The sequence below is a fragment of the Impatiens glandulifera genome, chromosome 6 (genome assembly GCF_907164915.1).
Source record: "Impatiens glandulifera chromosome 6, dImpGla2.1, whole genome shotgun sequence".
In the NCBI taxonomy this organism is placed as follows: Eukaryota; Viridiplantae; Streptophyta; class Magnoliopsida; order Ericales; family Balsaminaceae; genus Impatiens; species Impatiens glandulifera.
Window position 1 is genome coordinate 6,217,431 of NC_061867.1, and position 18,733 is coordinate 6,236,163.

General features: G+C 30.2%; 1 protein-coding gene across 1 annotated transcript; it reads right to left on the reverse strand.

Moving 5' to 3' along the window:
• Positions 1-7,300: 7,300 nt before the first annotated feature.
• Positions 7,301-9,800, reverse strand: LOC124942092 (protein TIC 55, chloroplastic-like). Its single transcript, XM_047482509.1, has 3 exons — positions 9,362-9,800; positions 9,141-9,243; positions 7,301-8,523 (listed from the first exon to the last, which is right to left on the reverse strand). The coding sequence occupies exons 1-3, from the start codon at positions 9,769-9,771 to the stop codon at positions 7,405-7,407; spliced, it is 1,632 nt and encodes a 543-aa protein (XP_047338465.1). The 5' UTR covers positions 9,772-9,800; the 3' UTR covers positions 7,301-7,404.
• Between the last annotated feature and the right edge of the window lie 8,933 nt (positions 9,801-18,733).

Here is an 18,733-nt window from a genome sequence, read left to right on the forward strand (position 1 = left end):
TTAGGTTAATGGTTCTATGGCCGAAATGGTATGTCATAATGTAGTCAAATAATTAGAAATATGAAATAAAATCTCAAATCGTGAATTAAAAATCATTCAAGAATAAATATTCATAATACCACATCAAAACAAATTATTCGTACCATTAAATATGAAACATGCTTGGTCGATATCATAAATAAACCATTCCTGAAATATTATAAATAAAATACTAGTTGTTTAAGCATTCCAAACAAAACATATAGTAAATACCAAAAGATTAATGTGCACTAAGACTTAAAAAAGGGCGATGAACTCTCTTCAACCGATTCCACGGCTTTCTAAATCTTAAAAAAATATGATAATGACTTACAACGAGATAGTCCACTAAAATAAATATAACATGAATAGTAACATAATGATTTTGGAGCCTTCGATATCTACCACTTTGATCCAAACCTGCTGGACAATAAAGAAGAATGTGAAACATTTATTCAACCTACAATACAATATTTTTTATGAATTTGTTGTCAATCAAAATCCCATCATGAAAGCACTACAGCCAAAGAACGAACACAGTTTATTCAAAATCAAAATTGCTTATTTTTTTATTCTTAACAAACCTGTATACGAATTACGTACCAATAGATCATTCATCGTGTCCAAATTCGGTCAACTCGACCCTATAAAATGGGAAAAGACATCACCTAAGTTATTCCTTGTCTATATATACATCAGACATGCATAAAAATTGAAACTTTATCTTTGAAAATAAAACAGAGATGCAATGATGTAGTATTCAGAAATAAAATGTAGTAATTTGATTGATAAGAGATTTGGCTTAAATAGCCTTACAGCCTAAAACTTAGTCAACAACTGAAAAGCATAAAAATAGGATAAACTAAGTCAGCCTAAAAACAAGGCACGTCAAAGGAAATAAAATAAACTGCTACTGCTAACTGCTATTACTACTAACTGCTACTAATACTAACTGCTATTAAGACTTAGTCTTTTATTTTGCTAATACTAAATTTCTTCAACAAACTCTCCCCTAAACTGAATATCATCACTTCAGTTTATACTCTGCATCCTGCAAATTCCAAGTTTTGCCCTGAGTTTTTCAAATGACTCCAACTTCAATGCTTTCGTCATTATGTCTGCAGTCTGTTCATGTGTTGCACAATATGCAAACTCAACTTCCCCATCATTAGACAGCTCACGTATAAAATGGTATCTAATATGAATGTGCTTACTTCTACCATGTAACACTGCATTTTTAGCAAGCTTTATGGTAGATGAGTTATCACAGAACAAAGTAATACACTCATTATGAGAATAGAACAATGTTTTAAGCAGTCTTTTCATCCACACTGCCTGACAAGCACACAATGCTGCAGCTACAAACTCAGCTTCTGTAGTAGATAGTGTTACAATAGGTTGCTTCTTAGATGCCCAAGCCACAGCCCCTTTTCCCAATGTAAAAACATAGCCAGAAGTGCTTCTTCTATCATCAAGATCTCCAGCATAATCACTATCTGTAAAGCCAACCAAATTTCCTTCATTTCCTCTGTTGTATAAAATGCCAAGATCCAATGTACCCTTTATGTATCTGATCACCTTCTTAGCTGCATTCAAGTGAATTTCTGTAGGCCTTTCCATGTATCGACTAATCAAGCCAACTGCATACATCAGATCAGGTCTGGTTACAGTCAAGTATCTGAGACTTCCTACTATCCTCTTGTAATTTGTAGCATCCACAGGAGGTCCCTCTTCATCCTTGATAAGTTTAATACCTGGAACTATTGGATTCTTTACAGCATTGCAGTCCATCATCCCAAACTTATCAAGTATTTCAGTGGCATACTTCTTTTGACTAATGAAAATTCCTTTCTTGCCTTGTTGAACTTCTACACCCAAAAAATACTTCATTTTCCCAAGGTCTGTCATCTCAAACTCCAGCTTCATAGACTTCTTGAAATCCTCAATCAAGCATTCATCATTCCCAGTCACAACAAGATCATCAACATATAAGCTCACAATGATGATTCTATATCTTGATACAACCTTGATAAACAATGTAGGTTCTGATATACATTTTTGAAAACCATCTTTGACAAAATATGAGTCTATGCGACTATACCATGCCCTTGGAGCTTGTTTGAGACCGTACAAAGCTTTATTCAACTTATAAACCTTGTGTTCTTCTTCTTTTTTTATGAAACCTTCTGGTTGTTCAACAAAGACTTCTTCATCTAGCTTTCCATATAAAAATGCACTTTTTACATCTAATTGAAAAACAGTCCACCCCTTTTGTGCAGCAACAGCTATAACTAACCTGATAGTGTCCCATCTAGCCACAGGTGCAAACACTTCATTGTAGTCTACTCCATACTTTTGTGCATACCCTTTCACTACAAGCCTAGCCTTGTGTTTCTCAATCTCTCCTTTCTCATTCAACTTCGTTTTGAATACCCATTTCACCCCAATAGGTTTGGCTCCTTTAGGAAGTTCAACTAAATTCCAAGTTGAATTCTTCTCTATAGCTTGTATTTCTACTTTCATTGCATCTGTCCAATTTGAGTTTGTTACTGCTTCTTCAAAATTAACAGGATCTTGAGAGACAAGAAGAGCTAGATTCACATTTTCTTCATCTGAAATATCTTCTCCCATCACATAATCTTCTTGCCATCTAGGTGCATTTCTCAACCTTATTATAGGTGTTCTTTGGTTTTGAATTGTAGATTCTGGATTATCTGATCCACTGTTTGTATCTTGATCTGATCCATCATCACTTTGAGATTTATTCTGTACAGCAACATCAATTTCTTCTAATATGTCACCAGCCCATTTAAGTTCTGTCTCTCCATCTTCATTCCAGTTCCAACTTTTCCCTTCCTCAAAGACCACGTCTCTACTAATGACAATTTTCTTAGTAACTGGATCATACAAACGATAAGCCTTTGACTGGTTGCTAACTCCAAAGAACACACAACAATGGCTTTTGTCATCCAGCTTAGCTCTCTTCTGATCTGGAACATGCACATGGCCAATACACCCAAACACCCTCAAATGTTCCACTGATGGTAACACACCAGTCCAAGCCTCTTCTGGTGTTTTCCCTTTAACAGATTTAGTGAAACTCCTATTTATCACATAAACACACCATTGCACAGCCTCTGTCCAGAAAATCTTTGGAACATTTCTTCCTGTCATCACACTTCTTACAGCATTCATTATAGTTCTATTCCTCCTCTCAACCACACCATTCTGTTGAGGAGTATAGGCTGTAGTTAACTGTCTTTTAATTCCTTTACTCACACAGAAATCATCAAACTCTTCTGAATTAAATTCACCCCCTCTGTCAGTACGTAAACATAATATTGATTCACCACATTCTTTCTCAACTAAAGCCTTAAACTTCTTAAACATTTCAAAACTTCCAGATTTTTCAGCAAGAAAATAGACCCACAATTTTCTACTAAAATCATCAATAAAACTAAGAAAATACCTCTTTCCACTTGATGATACTGGTGTAATGGGACCACACAGATCTGAATGAACTAACTGTAATTTCTTGGTAGCCCTCCATTCATTCTTCTTTGGCATTTTTTGCCTCGGTTGCTTACCAACCAGACATTCAGAGCAGATGTCCTTTGGAATGTTGATTATAGGCAGCCCCTTCACTAACTTCTGATTTTGCATAGTTTGTAAGGCTTTGTAGTTGAGGTGACTGAATCGACAATGCCATAACTTGACCAAATCTTCTGTGACTGTTTGTAGACAGATTGAGGATTGAGGATGAGTGACAGTCTTTATTATTATGTCAAATCTGAGAACAAACAATCTGTTTGCTGTCATCATTGATGTGAGTATCAATCCCTTTTCTGGATGAAAGATCTTACATTTGCCATTCTGAATTAGAATTGAAAGACCATTTTCTGAAAGTTGCCCTATGCTCAACAAATTGTTTTTGAGGTCTGGAACATAAAAAACTCCAGAAATTGTATGTTTTTGGGCTCCAATATGCATCCTTATACTTCCTTTACCACTAATTGTAAGTATTGATCCATTTCCAAGCTTGACAGTACTATTAAAACTTTGGTCTAGTTGAGAAAACCAATTTTTGTGTCCACACATATGATTAGAGCAACCAGAGTCTAAGAACCATGATTCTTTTGGCTCTAGCTCAGATATTTCAGTCTCTTGATTTTCTGCATAAGCCATCAACAACATTTCTTCTTCTTCGTTAAATTCTGCATAATTTGCCTTATCTTCCCATGATGGACACTCATATTGATAGTGTCCAAGTTTGTGACAATTGTAGCACTGTACTAGATCCTTATTTCTAGGTACTCTGCCTCTTCCTCTTCCTCTACCTCTAGGTGAACCTCTTCCTCTTCCCCTGCCTCTTCCTCCATCTGGTACATATGCACCAAGGGCATGTTCTTCTCCCTTTTCTGTCTTCTTGAACTTATGTTCATGAACAGATAATGAGCTTTGCAGCTCATCAATTGACATTTGTCTTGTATCTCTTGCCTCTTCGATTGCAACCACCACGTACATGAATCTCTCGGTTAACGTCCTGAGTATCTTTTCCACCACCAGGTAGTCGGGCATCACCTCACCATTGCTACGCATCTGGTTTGCCACAGCCAATACCTTTGTAAAGTACTCCTTAATCGTTTCACCTTGCTTCATTTCAAGCACTTCAAACTCTCTTCTCAAGGAGTTCAACAACGACCTTTTAACCTTTTCATTTCCCCCAAATTTCGTTTTCAGAGAATTCCAGATGATGTTTGAGGAACTTCGATCAAGAATCTGTTCGAACGTAACCCGATTGATTGCCTGGAAAAGGATATACTTTACTTTGCAATCCTTTGTCGTCGCCTCAGCAGAGGGGTTCTCCTTTTCGATTCCATTCTCTACGATACTCCATAACCCTTTAGCCATCAACAAATTTTTCATCAATTCACTCCAATGATCATAGTGTTGGCCGTCGAATTGAGGAACTTGGACGAGACTACCCTTATCGTCACCCATGGCTTCTTTGATAAACACACTAATTTCCTCACAAAACACTCGTGTTTAGTTTTAGGTATATGGCTCTGATACCAATTTGTAGTATTCAGAAATAAAATGTAGTAATTTGATTGATAAGAGATTTGGCTTAAATAGCCTTACAGCCTAAAACTTAGTCAACAACTGAAAAGCATAAAAATAGGATAAACTAAGTCAGCCTAAAAACAAGGCACGTCAAAGGAAATAAAATAAACTGCTACTGCTAACTGCTATTACTACTAACTGCTACTAATACTAACTGCTATTAAGACTTAGTCTTTTATTTTGCTAATACTAAATTTCTTCAACAAATGAATGAGTGAGGAGGATATAATTTATTCACCTTTATCTTCCTCATCACTCTAGGAGATCTACATTGAAGTTGTTACGACCAAGTCTTGTTCGAATGGAAAGTAAGAGTTCGATAACGCCATTGTCTACTTCATCTTCTTCCGAGGACATGATCTTGGGGCAACCAATGATATACAAATTCTGTAGTGAATTATTCAGGCCTCCACATTCCTCCAATGATATCACCAACTCTGGACAATTTTCAATATGCAATTTCGTGAGAGATCCAAGGTTTGTGACACCTCTTGTTCCTCCTCCTTGAATATGATGCTTTCGTGATAGAGACACTAACTTTTGACAATTCTTAATCTTTAAGGTCCTTAGCAAAGGGAGATGCATTATCATTCCATCATCATACAAATAACTCAACATGGAGCAGTCTTTAATCTTCAGTTGTCGAAGAGATTGAAAAGTTGATGGTATCTCATCAAACATTGCCTTTGGAAATAAAACACTTCTCTTATCCAATTCAAAAAGTTTGAGACGAGTGAGACCACCAAGATTTGAGAGACTATATAACAGTTCATCAGAACATTTACCACCAACACTTAGATCTTTAAGTGATTCGAGATGCGGTGACAAGCTTCCTAGCTTTGGGCAGTTAAAAATATTCATCTTGCATAGACTAGGAAATGTTAGAGGCCTAGGAACAAGATAAGACACCAATTCCCTTAAACTCATCATGTGAGAAATATCCAATTTCTGTAACAAAGGGAATAACAAATACCATTCCATCATCATCATCACTATTACCAGTATTCATGGTGAATACGTGTTTGAGATTTTTCAAGCAATAAAGCTCAATGTGTATTATAGAACTAGATGTTTCTTCCACCCATGTGGGGAGACTCACACCTTTGTAACACCACATTTTCAATATCTCAAGCCTTGTAGTTGGCACCTGGAGAGCTTCAACTACTTCCTTATCGATATTCTTCTTCTTCTTGTCATCGTATTTCCAATGTAACTCCAACATATTAATACTTGACTCTTTATCAGCAAAACTTATCCTCCCTCTTGCAAGAGAAACTTCGCTAACTCTTTCAAGGTTCCTAATTTCCAAAGATCCTCCGATGTCCAATTCTTTTAATTCATCTAGTTGGCAATGATCTATTTCCTCGCTCATCACAAACAAGCTTAACGTCTTGAGATGCTTCAATTGCCCCATCCCTCCAGGCATATATTTTAATCTACTGCAGCCCTCCAAATAAAGATGTCGCAAGTTAATAAGGTCTTTCATATCTTTGGGCAAACATTCGAGATTAAAACAATTGTTGAGCTTGAGAGTCTGTAAGTTCAATAGATCACAAATGTTATCAGGTAACGCAGATACTTACTATATGAAAGATTTAAGTATCTAAGATGTTTTAGATATCCCACGTAATGCAAATTTAGATTTTCCACATCACAATTTACATCAAAGAACCGTAAGGCCGGAAGTTTCTTCAAACCGTTCAAAATCTCCTTGGAGACATTCGAAAATCCAGAATTTGTGGGAAGAAGTATTTATTGATTGCATGCATCCTATTTTTGTGAGAGAGCCACATGATGCTTTGTCAAATTCATCAACCATGACTGTCAAGTGACGGATTTCTCAACTTGATCTTAGCATCCATAACAAAGCTCTCATTATTCATAACTAGGGATGTAAACGATATCTCCCACCAGCCGAGTTCGAGCTTGAGCAGTCTGAATATATGCCAACTATTCGACCCAACTAGTTATTAAGGTTCTAATTAACTGGTTAAAATTATGAACATTTGTTCATTATAAAAACCAACATATAAACTATAATACATCGATCTAATACTTAATAACAGTAATAATCTAATTCTTCTAAATTATCTTAGAATGTCATGTCTACATTACAAGAAGAAGATAGTTAGTTGAATGAACTCCTTTATGTATATCTAAAAAGTATTAGATTAGGATTATGATAGTAATTAAATTAATATTGATTTCACTGTAATAAGGAACACAACTCTTAGCAATAAACATATTTCTTTACAAATATGTTCACAATCTTCTATGCAACCTAATGAAATTGGTCGTGTTCATCGCTATCGCGAAAGAGCACCCGTAAGCTCCTGCAAAACACAACGACGCAACAACTAACAAAACCGCCTTCCATTGTCTTCCAGAGACAAGAATAGCAAAACCCGCCAAAACAACAGCTGCCAATCTGAGAGCGTTATTCCAAACCCGAAAGGATTTCACAACGCTGGAACATCCCTTGCAATGGATCACGTGTCGAAAATATCGATTTGCAAGATTTGGAGCGTGCATTGTTCCAATTCCTCCCTTGGCGGGCATAGTAGCCGAGATATTAGCAAGTAAACCCGCGGGGGCGTGTTCGACTACCGCTGGATTTTCGGGTAGGTTAATGGTTGTATGGCCGAAATGGTATGGCATTCCGTGGCCTACTTTGTCCATCCATTTTCGATATTCCAATACCCATGTATCCGAGGATTTCAAGTTAAGGTAAAGTTGTTTCGTGGGCAATTTTTCTCTCAATAGAATTTCATTTTGAGAAGACAAAAAACCCATATCTTGCTCGAACAGTTTCGATCCATTTTGGTGGAAATACCATTTCGGTAGGAATTTAAATAACCGAGAGGTTCTCGTCGAACCAAACCGAACAATGAGCATTGATTTACCTTGCCCCGTCGGCCTACAAAGAAACAAAGCGGACGAGTTTATTTTCACCCCCTTCTTATCCACGATCTCCATGTTGTTTTGTAAAACACATGGAGCCTCAAACCGGACGAAGCTTGGCATAGAACCATCTCTTCCTCGGCCCCACTTGCCCGCGAAACCTCTATCTGTTCGCTCGGTGACATTGAATATCAACGGTTGAGCATCTTCTCTTTTCGCAGTCCAATCAGTTCTGTCGTGGGAAATGGGTACATGAGCTGGATCCATTAGATTCTCGAGGAGTATGGAATGATCATATGGGAGTTCGTGTGTGGCCGAGACTTCTTGAATACCCTCCTTTGCGAAATTTTCAAACCATGGGAGTTTATCGGTATTTGGAGGTGTCTTACGTGACATCCATACCCATACGACTCCTTGAGAATCTCGAACTTCGTAGGTTTGAACACAAGCCGATTGAGGGATCTTTGCATTGGCAGGCAGCTGTTTGAAAGAAACAAATTGTTAATGTATTGCTCTAAGATCAAACAAACTTTTGATGTTCTTTATCTTTCGATTTTGAACATCTATCTGATTTATCTGATTTGGTGATGTAACTTTTTAGCCTATATGGATGGAAACACCAATTCTTATCTAATTCAATCAAATCTCACGTATCAAGATACAAACAAAATCACTTTCACTTCTTATTTTCACAATTTTCAAAAGTGATTGTGATTCTAACCGTGATTGTAACAAAATACTAATGCCAAGATCCAAAATTGTAGTTAGTTAGTTGGCTTTTCTCGAAACTAAGAGCAATGAAAAAACGTCTAACTAATTCAAACAAAAAATATACAAGTTCTACAAATATCATGTAACCTAGAGTCTCAACTCAAGAAATCCCCCTTTCTCGGGTAGAAGCAATCAGAATTCGAACATGCTGCGCTTTTTACTTAGTCTAAACATGTTAAATCTTGTTCATTGCTCTATTGTTCTATATTTTGCAGATAAATTCGAATAAAAACGCTAGAAAACTCAACATTATCGTAAATTTCTGCAATAACCCTTATAAAATTCATCACATGAATCAACAATTCTTGAAGAAAAAGAAGACTAACCTGAGGAATTTTGACACATTTTCCTTCACCTTCAAATTGCCAACCATGGTATAAGCATTCAATCCTTCCATCAACAATCTGCCCTTCAGATAGCTTAGCCAACCTAAAACATAAACAAACCTAAATCATTATCCTCCTTTCAAATCAACCTAAACCCTAAATAAACTTCAAATCCAGAGAAACAACAATAAATCAAGTAAGAATTCGAAACAAGATTTTACCTATGAGGACAACGATCTTCATAACACCTCAATTCTCCATTCCCGTCGCGATACAGGACGATGTTGACGTTATAAACAGTAAGACCTAAGGGAGCATCATCGGGGATATTTTGAGTGAGATAGAGTGGATACCATTCTTCAGTCCAATCGTAAGGGACTACTACATTCTTCTTCTCTTCCGTAACATCTTCATCGATAGATGAATCGTGAAGAACGGAATCTAACCCTCCGATCTCGGCAACTGCTCTGCAAATGACAAATCGGTTCTTTGGCGGTGTCGATTGGTGGAGAGAAGGGAGGGGATTAGGTTTTGAAACAGTTGTTGTGAGTATGTGAAGTGGATTTGGAGATGAGAGGAGACGTATGGTTGGAGGTGAAGGTGGATACGATAATGGCGGCAATAATGCCATTTTATTGCTTGGAGTATAAGTTCAGATTGGCAATGGCGAAAACACTTTATGAAGAAGAAGAAGTATGGTGAATGATTGAAATTGATTTCTGGCCATTCAAAAATATATCACTAATATAAATTTTATCATCAAAATTTATTTAAAAAGTGGTTGAAAATATGGTGTGTTGTTCATTTATTAAAATTTGAGTTGATTTAAAAGAAATTATTTTACTATTTAGATTAATATAACGAATCTAATTTAGATAAACTTTACAAAATAAGATATTATGATTTTATAATTTTTTATATAATTTTGATTTTAATAACAAAAAAAATCAGTTTATATTTATAAGAATATAATATTATTTATTCAAATAAATGAATTAATATAACTAATTTTATAAATGTATTTGTTTACATTGTTATTTATTTATTATTAACTCTTAATTATTTTCAAGTATAAAAGTATTTAATTATACATCTAAATAATAATATTTGACTAATACAGTTACAGGAATTAAACTTTACTAGTTTTCAACCGAACAACAATTTACAATTATAAGTATATAAAAAAAAAAGATTGTTGGGTTTTAACTTTAAATAATGTTTTGTGTTAACGGTGCCTAGGTTGGTTGGACTTTAATAAGAGATTTGAATATTGGTTCATTATAATTGATGGGCTCAATAGACTTATTCTAAATATTGTAAATAGTTTATTATACAAAACTTCCAACCAACTTGTTTCAAAATGTATTCAGGCTGGCTTGGAATAAGCCCGACAAATACATAGGTTAAATAGTCCACTCTAAGTCAGTCCATCTAATAAAAATAAAAATAAAATTTAGTTAAATTTATTAAGTCTTTTAACATAAAAGTGTTTAGTTTAATAATTTATGATGAAATTTTGTAATTTTAATTAATTATAAGTTATAATCTAACTAAAAACATTTTCTTTAACTAAATTAGGACAAGTAAAAATGTTTACACGTTTTTTCTATACATTGGCAGACCAATTCTCGAACCCAACACTGAATGTATTATTCTAAAGGTTTAAGATTCCATTTTCACTAAGTTATTCCATTTTTGTATTAATCTGTTTAACACAATATTAGTTTAATTATCAAAGCCAATTAAAACTGGTTATCTCACAAATTCAAAGAACCCAACCCTTGATTAGGGTGAACAAATCGGATCCATTTACCTATTTTTATTAAGTACAAATTATATTTATTTAATTATTATTTTAAATTATTATATTGATTAATACAGATCAAATTTACATTGGACTGACATTGGTGGGATAATTTAATTTAATGTTTTTTTTTTATATAATTGCTTAATTTAATTATTTATTTTATTAATTAATGTTTAATAGGTTTAATTCGTTTAATTATAAAAATATATTATTAATTTTTTAATATATAATATATCTTGTTATAATTAATTTTGTTTATTTATAATAGTATTTTATTTATTTTTGTTAAAACTTTTAATTCGTTAATTTCAATTATTTTAATTAATTAACTAAATTTTGATAGTTAATAAAAAAAAAAGAATTGATTGCCAAATTAATGCAAAAATAAGTAAAAGTATACTATATTAAGGTGAAATTTAATCTAGATAAAAACAAATAATTTTTTTTTAGTTTAGATAATTTGAATAAGCTTAATTAATCCAATCTGAATTTATTTGATTCTGAATGAAATACAACTAGCATATAATTCGTACATTTGCACGAATAATAATATAAAAAAAAGCGAAAAAAATTACGATAAAAAATAAGATAACATTTTTAATTTGAAACATACATATAACATTTTTAATTTTATTTTAAACCGTTTTAAGTTTATGGACAGTTCAACCCACAATTCGATCTAAGTATCTATTTACTCTCACATGTATATATCAAAATTAACCACAGTTCTTAACCCGACAATCCGGACACTTTAAAAATTAAGCATCATTATATATATATATATATATATATTAGTTAATTAAAAAAATTAAACTTATATTGTTAAAATGTCACGCGTTTATTTTAGTTTGGTGTTGAATTTAAAATATAAAGTGTTATTAACATAGTTGATTAAAAGGTTGTATTTGTTTTATTAGGTTGCGAGTTCGAAACATACATATATCATTTTTAATTTTATTTTAAACCGTTTTAAGTTAATGGACGATCAACCCACAATCCGACTCAAGTATCCATTTATTCTCACATATATATCCAAATTAACCACAACACTCTACCCGGAAATCCGGACACTTTAAAAATTAAGCATCATTATATATATATATATATATATATATAGATTAGTTAGTTAAAAAATTACTTAAAATATCCCGCGTTCATCTACTTTGATATTGAATTAAAAATATAAAGTGTTATTAGCTTAGTTGGTTAAAATGTTTTACTTGTTTTGTTAGGTTGCGAGTTCGAAACTTACATATATCATTTTTACTTTTATTTTAAAACTGTTTTAAGTTTATGGACGGGTCAACCCACAATCCGATCCAAGTATCCATTTAGACTCATATATATATTAAAATTAACCACAGCTCCCGACCCGACAGTCTGGACACTTTAAAAATTAAGCATCATTATATATATATATATAGATATATTAGTTAGTTAAAAAATTGAACTTATATTGTTAAAATGTCACGCGTTCATCTAATTTGGTGTTGAATTTAAAATATAAAATGTTATATTTGTTTTGTTAGGTTGCGAGTTCGAAACATACATATATCATTTTTAATTTTATTTTATACCGTTTTAAGTTAATGGGCGGGACAACCCACAATCCGACCCAAATATTCATTTATTCTCACATATATATCCAAATTAACCGCAACACTCTACCCGAAAATTCAGACACTTTAAAAATTAAGCATCATTATATATATATAATAGTTAGTTAAAAAATTGAACTTATATTATTAAAATGTCCCGCGTTTATCTAATTTGGTATTGAATTTAAAATAAAAAAGTGTTATTAGCCTAGTTGGTTAAAATGTTATACTTGTTTTGTTAGGTTGCGAGTTCGAACATACATATAGCATTTTTATTTTAAAACTGTTTTAAGTTTATGGGCGGGTCAACCCACAATCCGACCCAAGTATCCATTAGACTCACATATATATTCAAATTAACCACACCTCTCGACCCGACAATCCGGACACTTTAAAATTTAAGCATCATTATATATATATATAGATATATTAGTTAGTTAAAAAATTGAACTTATATTATTAAAATGTCATGCGTTGATCTAATTTGGTGTTGAATTTAAAATATAAAGTGTTATTAGCATAATTGATTAAATGGTTGTATTTGTTTTGTTAGGTGGTGAGTTCGAAACATACATATATCATTTTTAATTTTATTTTAAATCATTTTAAGTTAAATGGGCGGGACAACCCACAATTTGACCCAAGTATCCATTTACTTTTATATATATATCCAAATTAAGCACAATACTCTACCCGGAAATCCGAACATTTTAAAAATTAAGCATCATTATATATATATATATAGATTAGTTAGTTAAAAAAATTCAACTTATATTGTTAAAATATCCCGCGTTCATCTAATTTGGTATTGAATTTAATATATAAAGTGTTATTAGCTTAGTTGGTTAAAATGTTGTATTTGTTTTATTAGGTTGCAAGTTCGAAACATACATATAGCATTTTTATTTTAAAACTGTTTTAAGTTTATGGGCGGGTCAACCCACAATCCGACTCAAGTATCCATTTAGACTCACATATATATTCAAATTAACCACAGATCTCGACCCGACAATCCGGACACTTTAAAAATTAAGCATTATATATATATATATAGATATATTAGTTAGTTAAAAAATTGAACTTATATTATTAAAATGTCATGCGTTGATCTAATTTGGTGTTGAATTTAAAATATAAAGTGTTATTAGCATAATTGATTAAATGGTTGTATTTGTTTTGTTAGGTGGTGGGTTCGAAACATACATATATCATTTTTAATTTTATTTTAAATCATTTTAAGTTAAATGGGCGGGACAACCCACAATTTGACCCAAGTATCCATTTACTTTTATATATATATATCCAAATTAAGCACAATACTCTACCCGGAAATCCGAACATTTTAAAAATTAAGCATCATTATATATATATATATAGATTAGTTAGTTAAAAAAATTCAACTTATATTGTTAAAATATCCCGCGTTCATCTAATTTGGTATTGAATTTAATATATAAAGTGTTATTAGCTTAGTTGGTTAAAATGTTGTATTTGTTTTATTAGGTTGCGAGTTCGAAACATACATATAGCATTTTTATTTTAAAACTGTTTTAAGTTTATGGGCGGGTCAACCCACAATCCGACCCAAGTATCTATTTAGACTCACATATATATTCAAATTAACCACAACTCTCAACCCGGCAATCCAAACACCTTAAAAATTAAGCATCATTATATATATATATATATATATATATATATATATATATATATATATATATATATATATATATATATATATATATATATATATAGATTTTTTAGTTAAAAAGTTGAACTTATATTGTTAAAATGTCTCGCGTTCATCTAATTTGGTATTGAATTTAAAATATAAAGTTTTATTAGTCTAGTTGGTTAAAAGGTTGTACTTGTTTTTGTTAGGTTGCGAGTTCGAAACATACATATTACATTTTTAATTTATTTTAAACCGTTTTAAGCTTATGGGCGGCTCAACACACAATCCGGCCCAAATATCAATTACTCTCACATATATATATATTCAAATTAACCACAGCTCCCGACCCTATAATCTGAACACTTTAAAAATTAAGCATCATTATGTATATATATAGAAAGAGATTTAAACTTAATCTAATTCGAAATAGCTAATTCAGATTAGTATTTTGAATTATAATCCGATTGAATTTCGGATTAATCCATTAAAATGTCTATCTTTATCCTTGATAATCCAAATAAAATTTTATTTAATTATTTCTTATTTTATATGAGAAAATAATTATCTTAATTATGACTAAGGTTTTGTTTGGATTGAGTTTTCGAGAAAATATAATTATTTAAAAAGTATTATTTGTGAAGATTTTGAGGAGTTAGAATTTTTTTATTTTAATAAAAAGCTTAAAGAATATTATTAAACAGTGATAAAATAAAAATTATTTTAATTAATAAATTAAGTGATAGGATTGATAATAAAAAAAATAAAAAAAATAAATTTTGAATTATTTAAATAATTCATACAAAAAAGTCTTAGGGAGGAAGATGACCTATCTTGTCCATACCCTCGTGACCGTTACGTCTAAAATGTTGAAAATGAAAGACACAAATTGAGATCTCTTTCGTTCTCAATGTCTCTTTTTTCTTTAATGGCCAAAATTCATTCACATCAACCCTAATCTTCATGTTGTTTCCTTGTTTTTTCCTAGTTGTGACATAGAAGACCGAAGTTTGTGAGTCTTACTAAAAAAATAATATTATTATCTATTTTTAACTTGAACATTATACTTAAACATATACTAATTTTGTATATAAATATTAACATAAATAATATAGCCTATTGGTTAATTTTAACACTGGGGAGGTAAGGATCTTATCGGCTGTCTAACTCGCCTCACCCTAATAAGTCGGTCCCTAGTTATTGAAAATGATAAAATTCCTAAATAAGTAGTCCTAAACAACAATACCCTAATTGTGTTCTTAGAAGAAAAAGAATTTGAAGAATTATTTTTCATAAATGAAGGGATTAATTAATTTGAAAGGGTTATTTTCATAAGGGTGGGGGTTATTTTTCCTATTTTCCATCCTACTTGTAGGTTTCTCAATCACTCAAATATTCAATCAACAAATTAAGCCCCTTGTACTTCTAAATTTACCAATCAATTAACAACTTTCATAAACTAATCAATATTTACTAAACTTTATAGTAAATCACCATATATAAACATATTTAAAGTTAGGAGTATTAAACTTTAAAAGACTAATTTGTGATAATACCTAAAAATACAATGTTTATATACTCACAATTTCACTTTTATGAAATAAAAACATATTTTCTTGTCATCACAAGACTCTATTTATATTTGATTGACTATAGAATGAGCGTAGTCTTATTATTGCCCTTAAAAAATTGTAATTATAAAGAAAATTAAAATTTTGTAAAATGATATATAAATAAATAGTGGGAAAGGAAAAGTCGGTCTCCTTCCCTATGGTGTGAGAAAAGAATATTTTGTAATTTGACTCCTTACTTTGAAATATTTGTCATATAGTTTAATGTACCTTTCCAAACACTCAATTATTAATAAATTTAATAGTTTCTCTTTCAAAAAATAAAATAAAATAATAAAATAAACTAACAAAAATTGTGTTGGCTTAGTTGAATTGATAATCGTTTTTGTGATTAATCAGTTCTAAGTCTGATTAATTGAATAAGGTTTAAAAAAAATGATTATTTAAAAAGTAATAATTAATGATTATTTTGATGGAGTAATTTTATTTTGTAGATAAAAATACTTACAAGATATTAAATGATAAAATAAATAATAATAATATAAAATATTATATTTTGATTAATAAATTTAATGATATAATAAAATAAATAGAGAGTTAGATATTATTCATTGAATTGTGTTATAAAACCGAATCAACTAATCATAATTTCATTTCATAATTTTTTTTTTTTTACATAATTGGTTCATAAGGTTATCCTATTTTGTTTGATAATTATATTATTTTTTTCTAATAAAGTTGTCATCAAATGCACTTGTAATAATAAAAATAATGTTGATTATCAAATTTTAAAATGTGATTTTTTATTATTAAATAATGCATCCCATTATACTTATATTTAAATGCGCTAATTTTTATCAACTGAATTTAATCGATATAAGATAATATCATAAAATACAAATTAACTATTTTTTCTTAATGTTTTTTTTCTACTAAAACCTAGACTTATGTTTAAATTCAACTATATAAAATACATTTAAACAGTGAAAATTAAAATATTTTTATTTTAAACGTAGTATCTAATCTATTAACAAAGTCAAAACACTCCTTCCAATTTAAGACAGACAATTTAAGTAAAAATTGAACTCGTGACATTTAATTTCTTATAAACAAAAATTTATCATTTAAACTGCCTTAAAGGATTAAAATTAAAATAATTTATAAATTCATAAAAATTTAAAAATAAAACTGACAAATTTCAAGATTAATAATATATTTTGCATAGATCATTGTACAATAATTGCAACACCTTACTAACTGAACGAAATTAACTGAACGAAATGAAGTAAAAAAAAAAAGGTGATTGCATAGATAATTGACAGATTCTGGACGGAATGATAAAACAAAATATTTATAATAATTATTTGTGATGAAGAAAGAATTATTATAAGGCCATGTTCTCATGTCCCTCTCTTTTTTCTTGACCACCCATAAGAATAACATTTTCATTTTTTTATTATTTATTTTTCTTTAATTTCATAATCAACGGAAGACTTATAATTAAATTGATTGTCAATATCAAAATATCTTTTATTTATTATGTTTTAATTCCCTATACAATTTTTTTACCTTTTTTTTTTGAGAAAATTTCCAAGAAACATGCTATATTTTGTTCGAAAAAATAAAGTAAAATTATTAAAATCTTGAAGAATTTCATTTTTATATAATGATCACGTGATTTTACTTTCTAACTAACTATAATCTATATTTAAAACAAGACAGGTTAATTACTTATGCTTTTATTTATTTTCGAAGAATTAGATGAAAGAAGATTATGATTTAAAATTGGAACACAAACACTTGATTAATGTAATTATATACCCCACATAATATAAAGCAAACTGCCGTAAAGAATGGGACATAATAAAGAAACAAGCAAGGGTTTCATGGTGCATTTTTTATATTATAATATTTCCATGCATTATAACAATTTTATAATTAATTTCATTATCTTATTAAACTGAACTTATTAATGTTTAGACCTAATTACTTCTGACTTATTATACAATCATTTATTACCTTACTATCAATCTATTATGCATTATTTGATTCTAACTAAAATGTGTCCTAATTATTTTGGGTTTGTACTAATTATTTGTAAAGAATAAATTTTAATTTTAATAAAAAAAAAATTACTATGGCACGGTTCTTTATTCATTAATAATATACTAAGTCTAGTTATACTAAGTTGACATCTTTTAATTAATTTTACATCACTAAACAGCATAAACATATTTTTTAATATTTAATACAAATAAAATCAATTTTAATTTTTATAATAAAATAACACATTTCAAGCTTGTCCATTTGAAAGCATTTGATTGAGATGAATGAGTTAGTTATAGTTAAAATAAATATATTTATATAAATGTTAAATAAAATATTTATATAAGATATGTAGGTAAATATCTACAAAGTTGCTTTATTATTAATTAATTATTTCATAGTAAATTAATTTTGTTATCAAATTGTAATCATTCTGATAAAGGTGATAATGCACATCTCCTAAACTATTATTATTTTAATAATATTTGAATACTTGTTATCTTAATTATTTATAAAAGGATTCATTTACAATTCAAATTGAATTGTTGCTAGCATAAATATATCAGATAAAACAAGTATTCCATATAATTGATAGCATAATTATTGATAAATCTATTGATTACATGCTTAACAAAATACTCAAAATATATTATTTTTTAATTCAATTTAAACAAGTTTATTTAAGAACCCTATTTGATTGAAGGCATTTTAATCAAGATGGAAAATAGAATCTTCCATAATCTTTTGATTTTAATTTATAACTAACATTCAATTCGCTAACTTTAAACAAGATACCCTTAATTTAATCCCAAGTCCCAACCATAATTAAACTTTTAGTCAACATCTATATAGTTGCAATGTAATTAAACTTCAAAAATTAAAGGATACAAACAAATTAA

Excerpts from the sequence above, each read along its gene's own strand:
- LOC124942092 (XM_047482509.1), bottom strand. The coding sequence starts at position 9,771 with ATGGCATTATTGCCGCCATTATCGTATCCACCTTCACCTCCAACCATA. Across the intron at positions 9,244-9,361 it reads GAAGATCGTTGTCCTCATAG|GTTGGCTAAGCTATCTGAAG; the intron begins GTAAAATCTTGT and ends TTTATGTTTTAG. Across the intron at positions 8,524-9,140 it reads AATGTGTCAAAATTCCTCAG|CTGCCTGCCAATGCAAAGAT; the intron begins GTTAGTCTTCTT and ends TCTTTCAAACAG.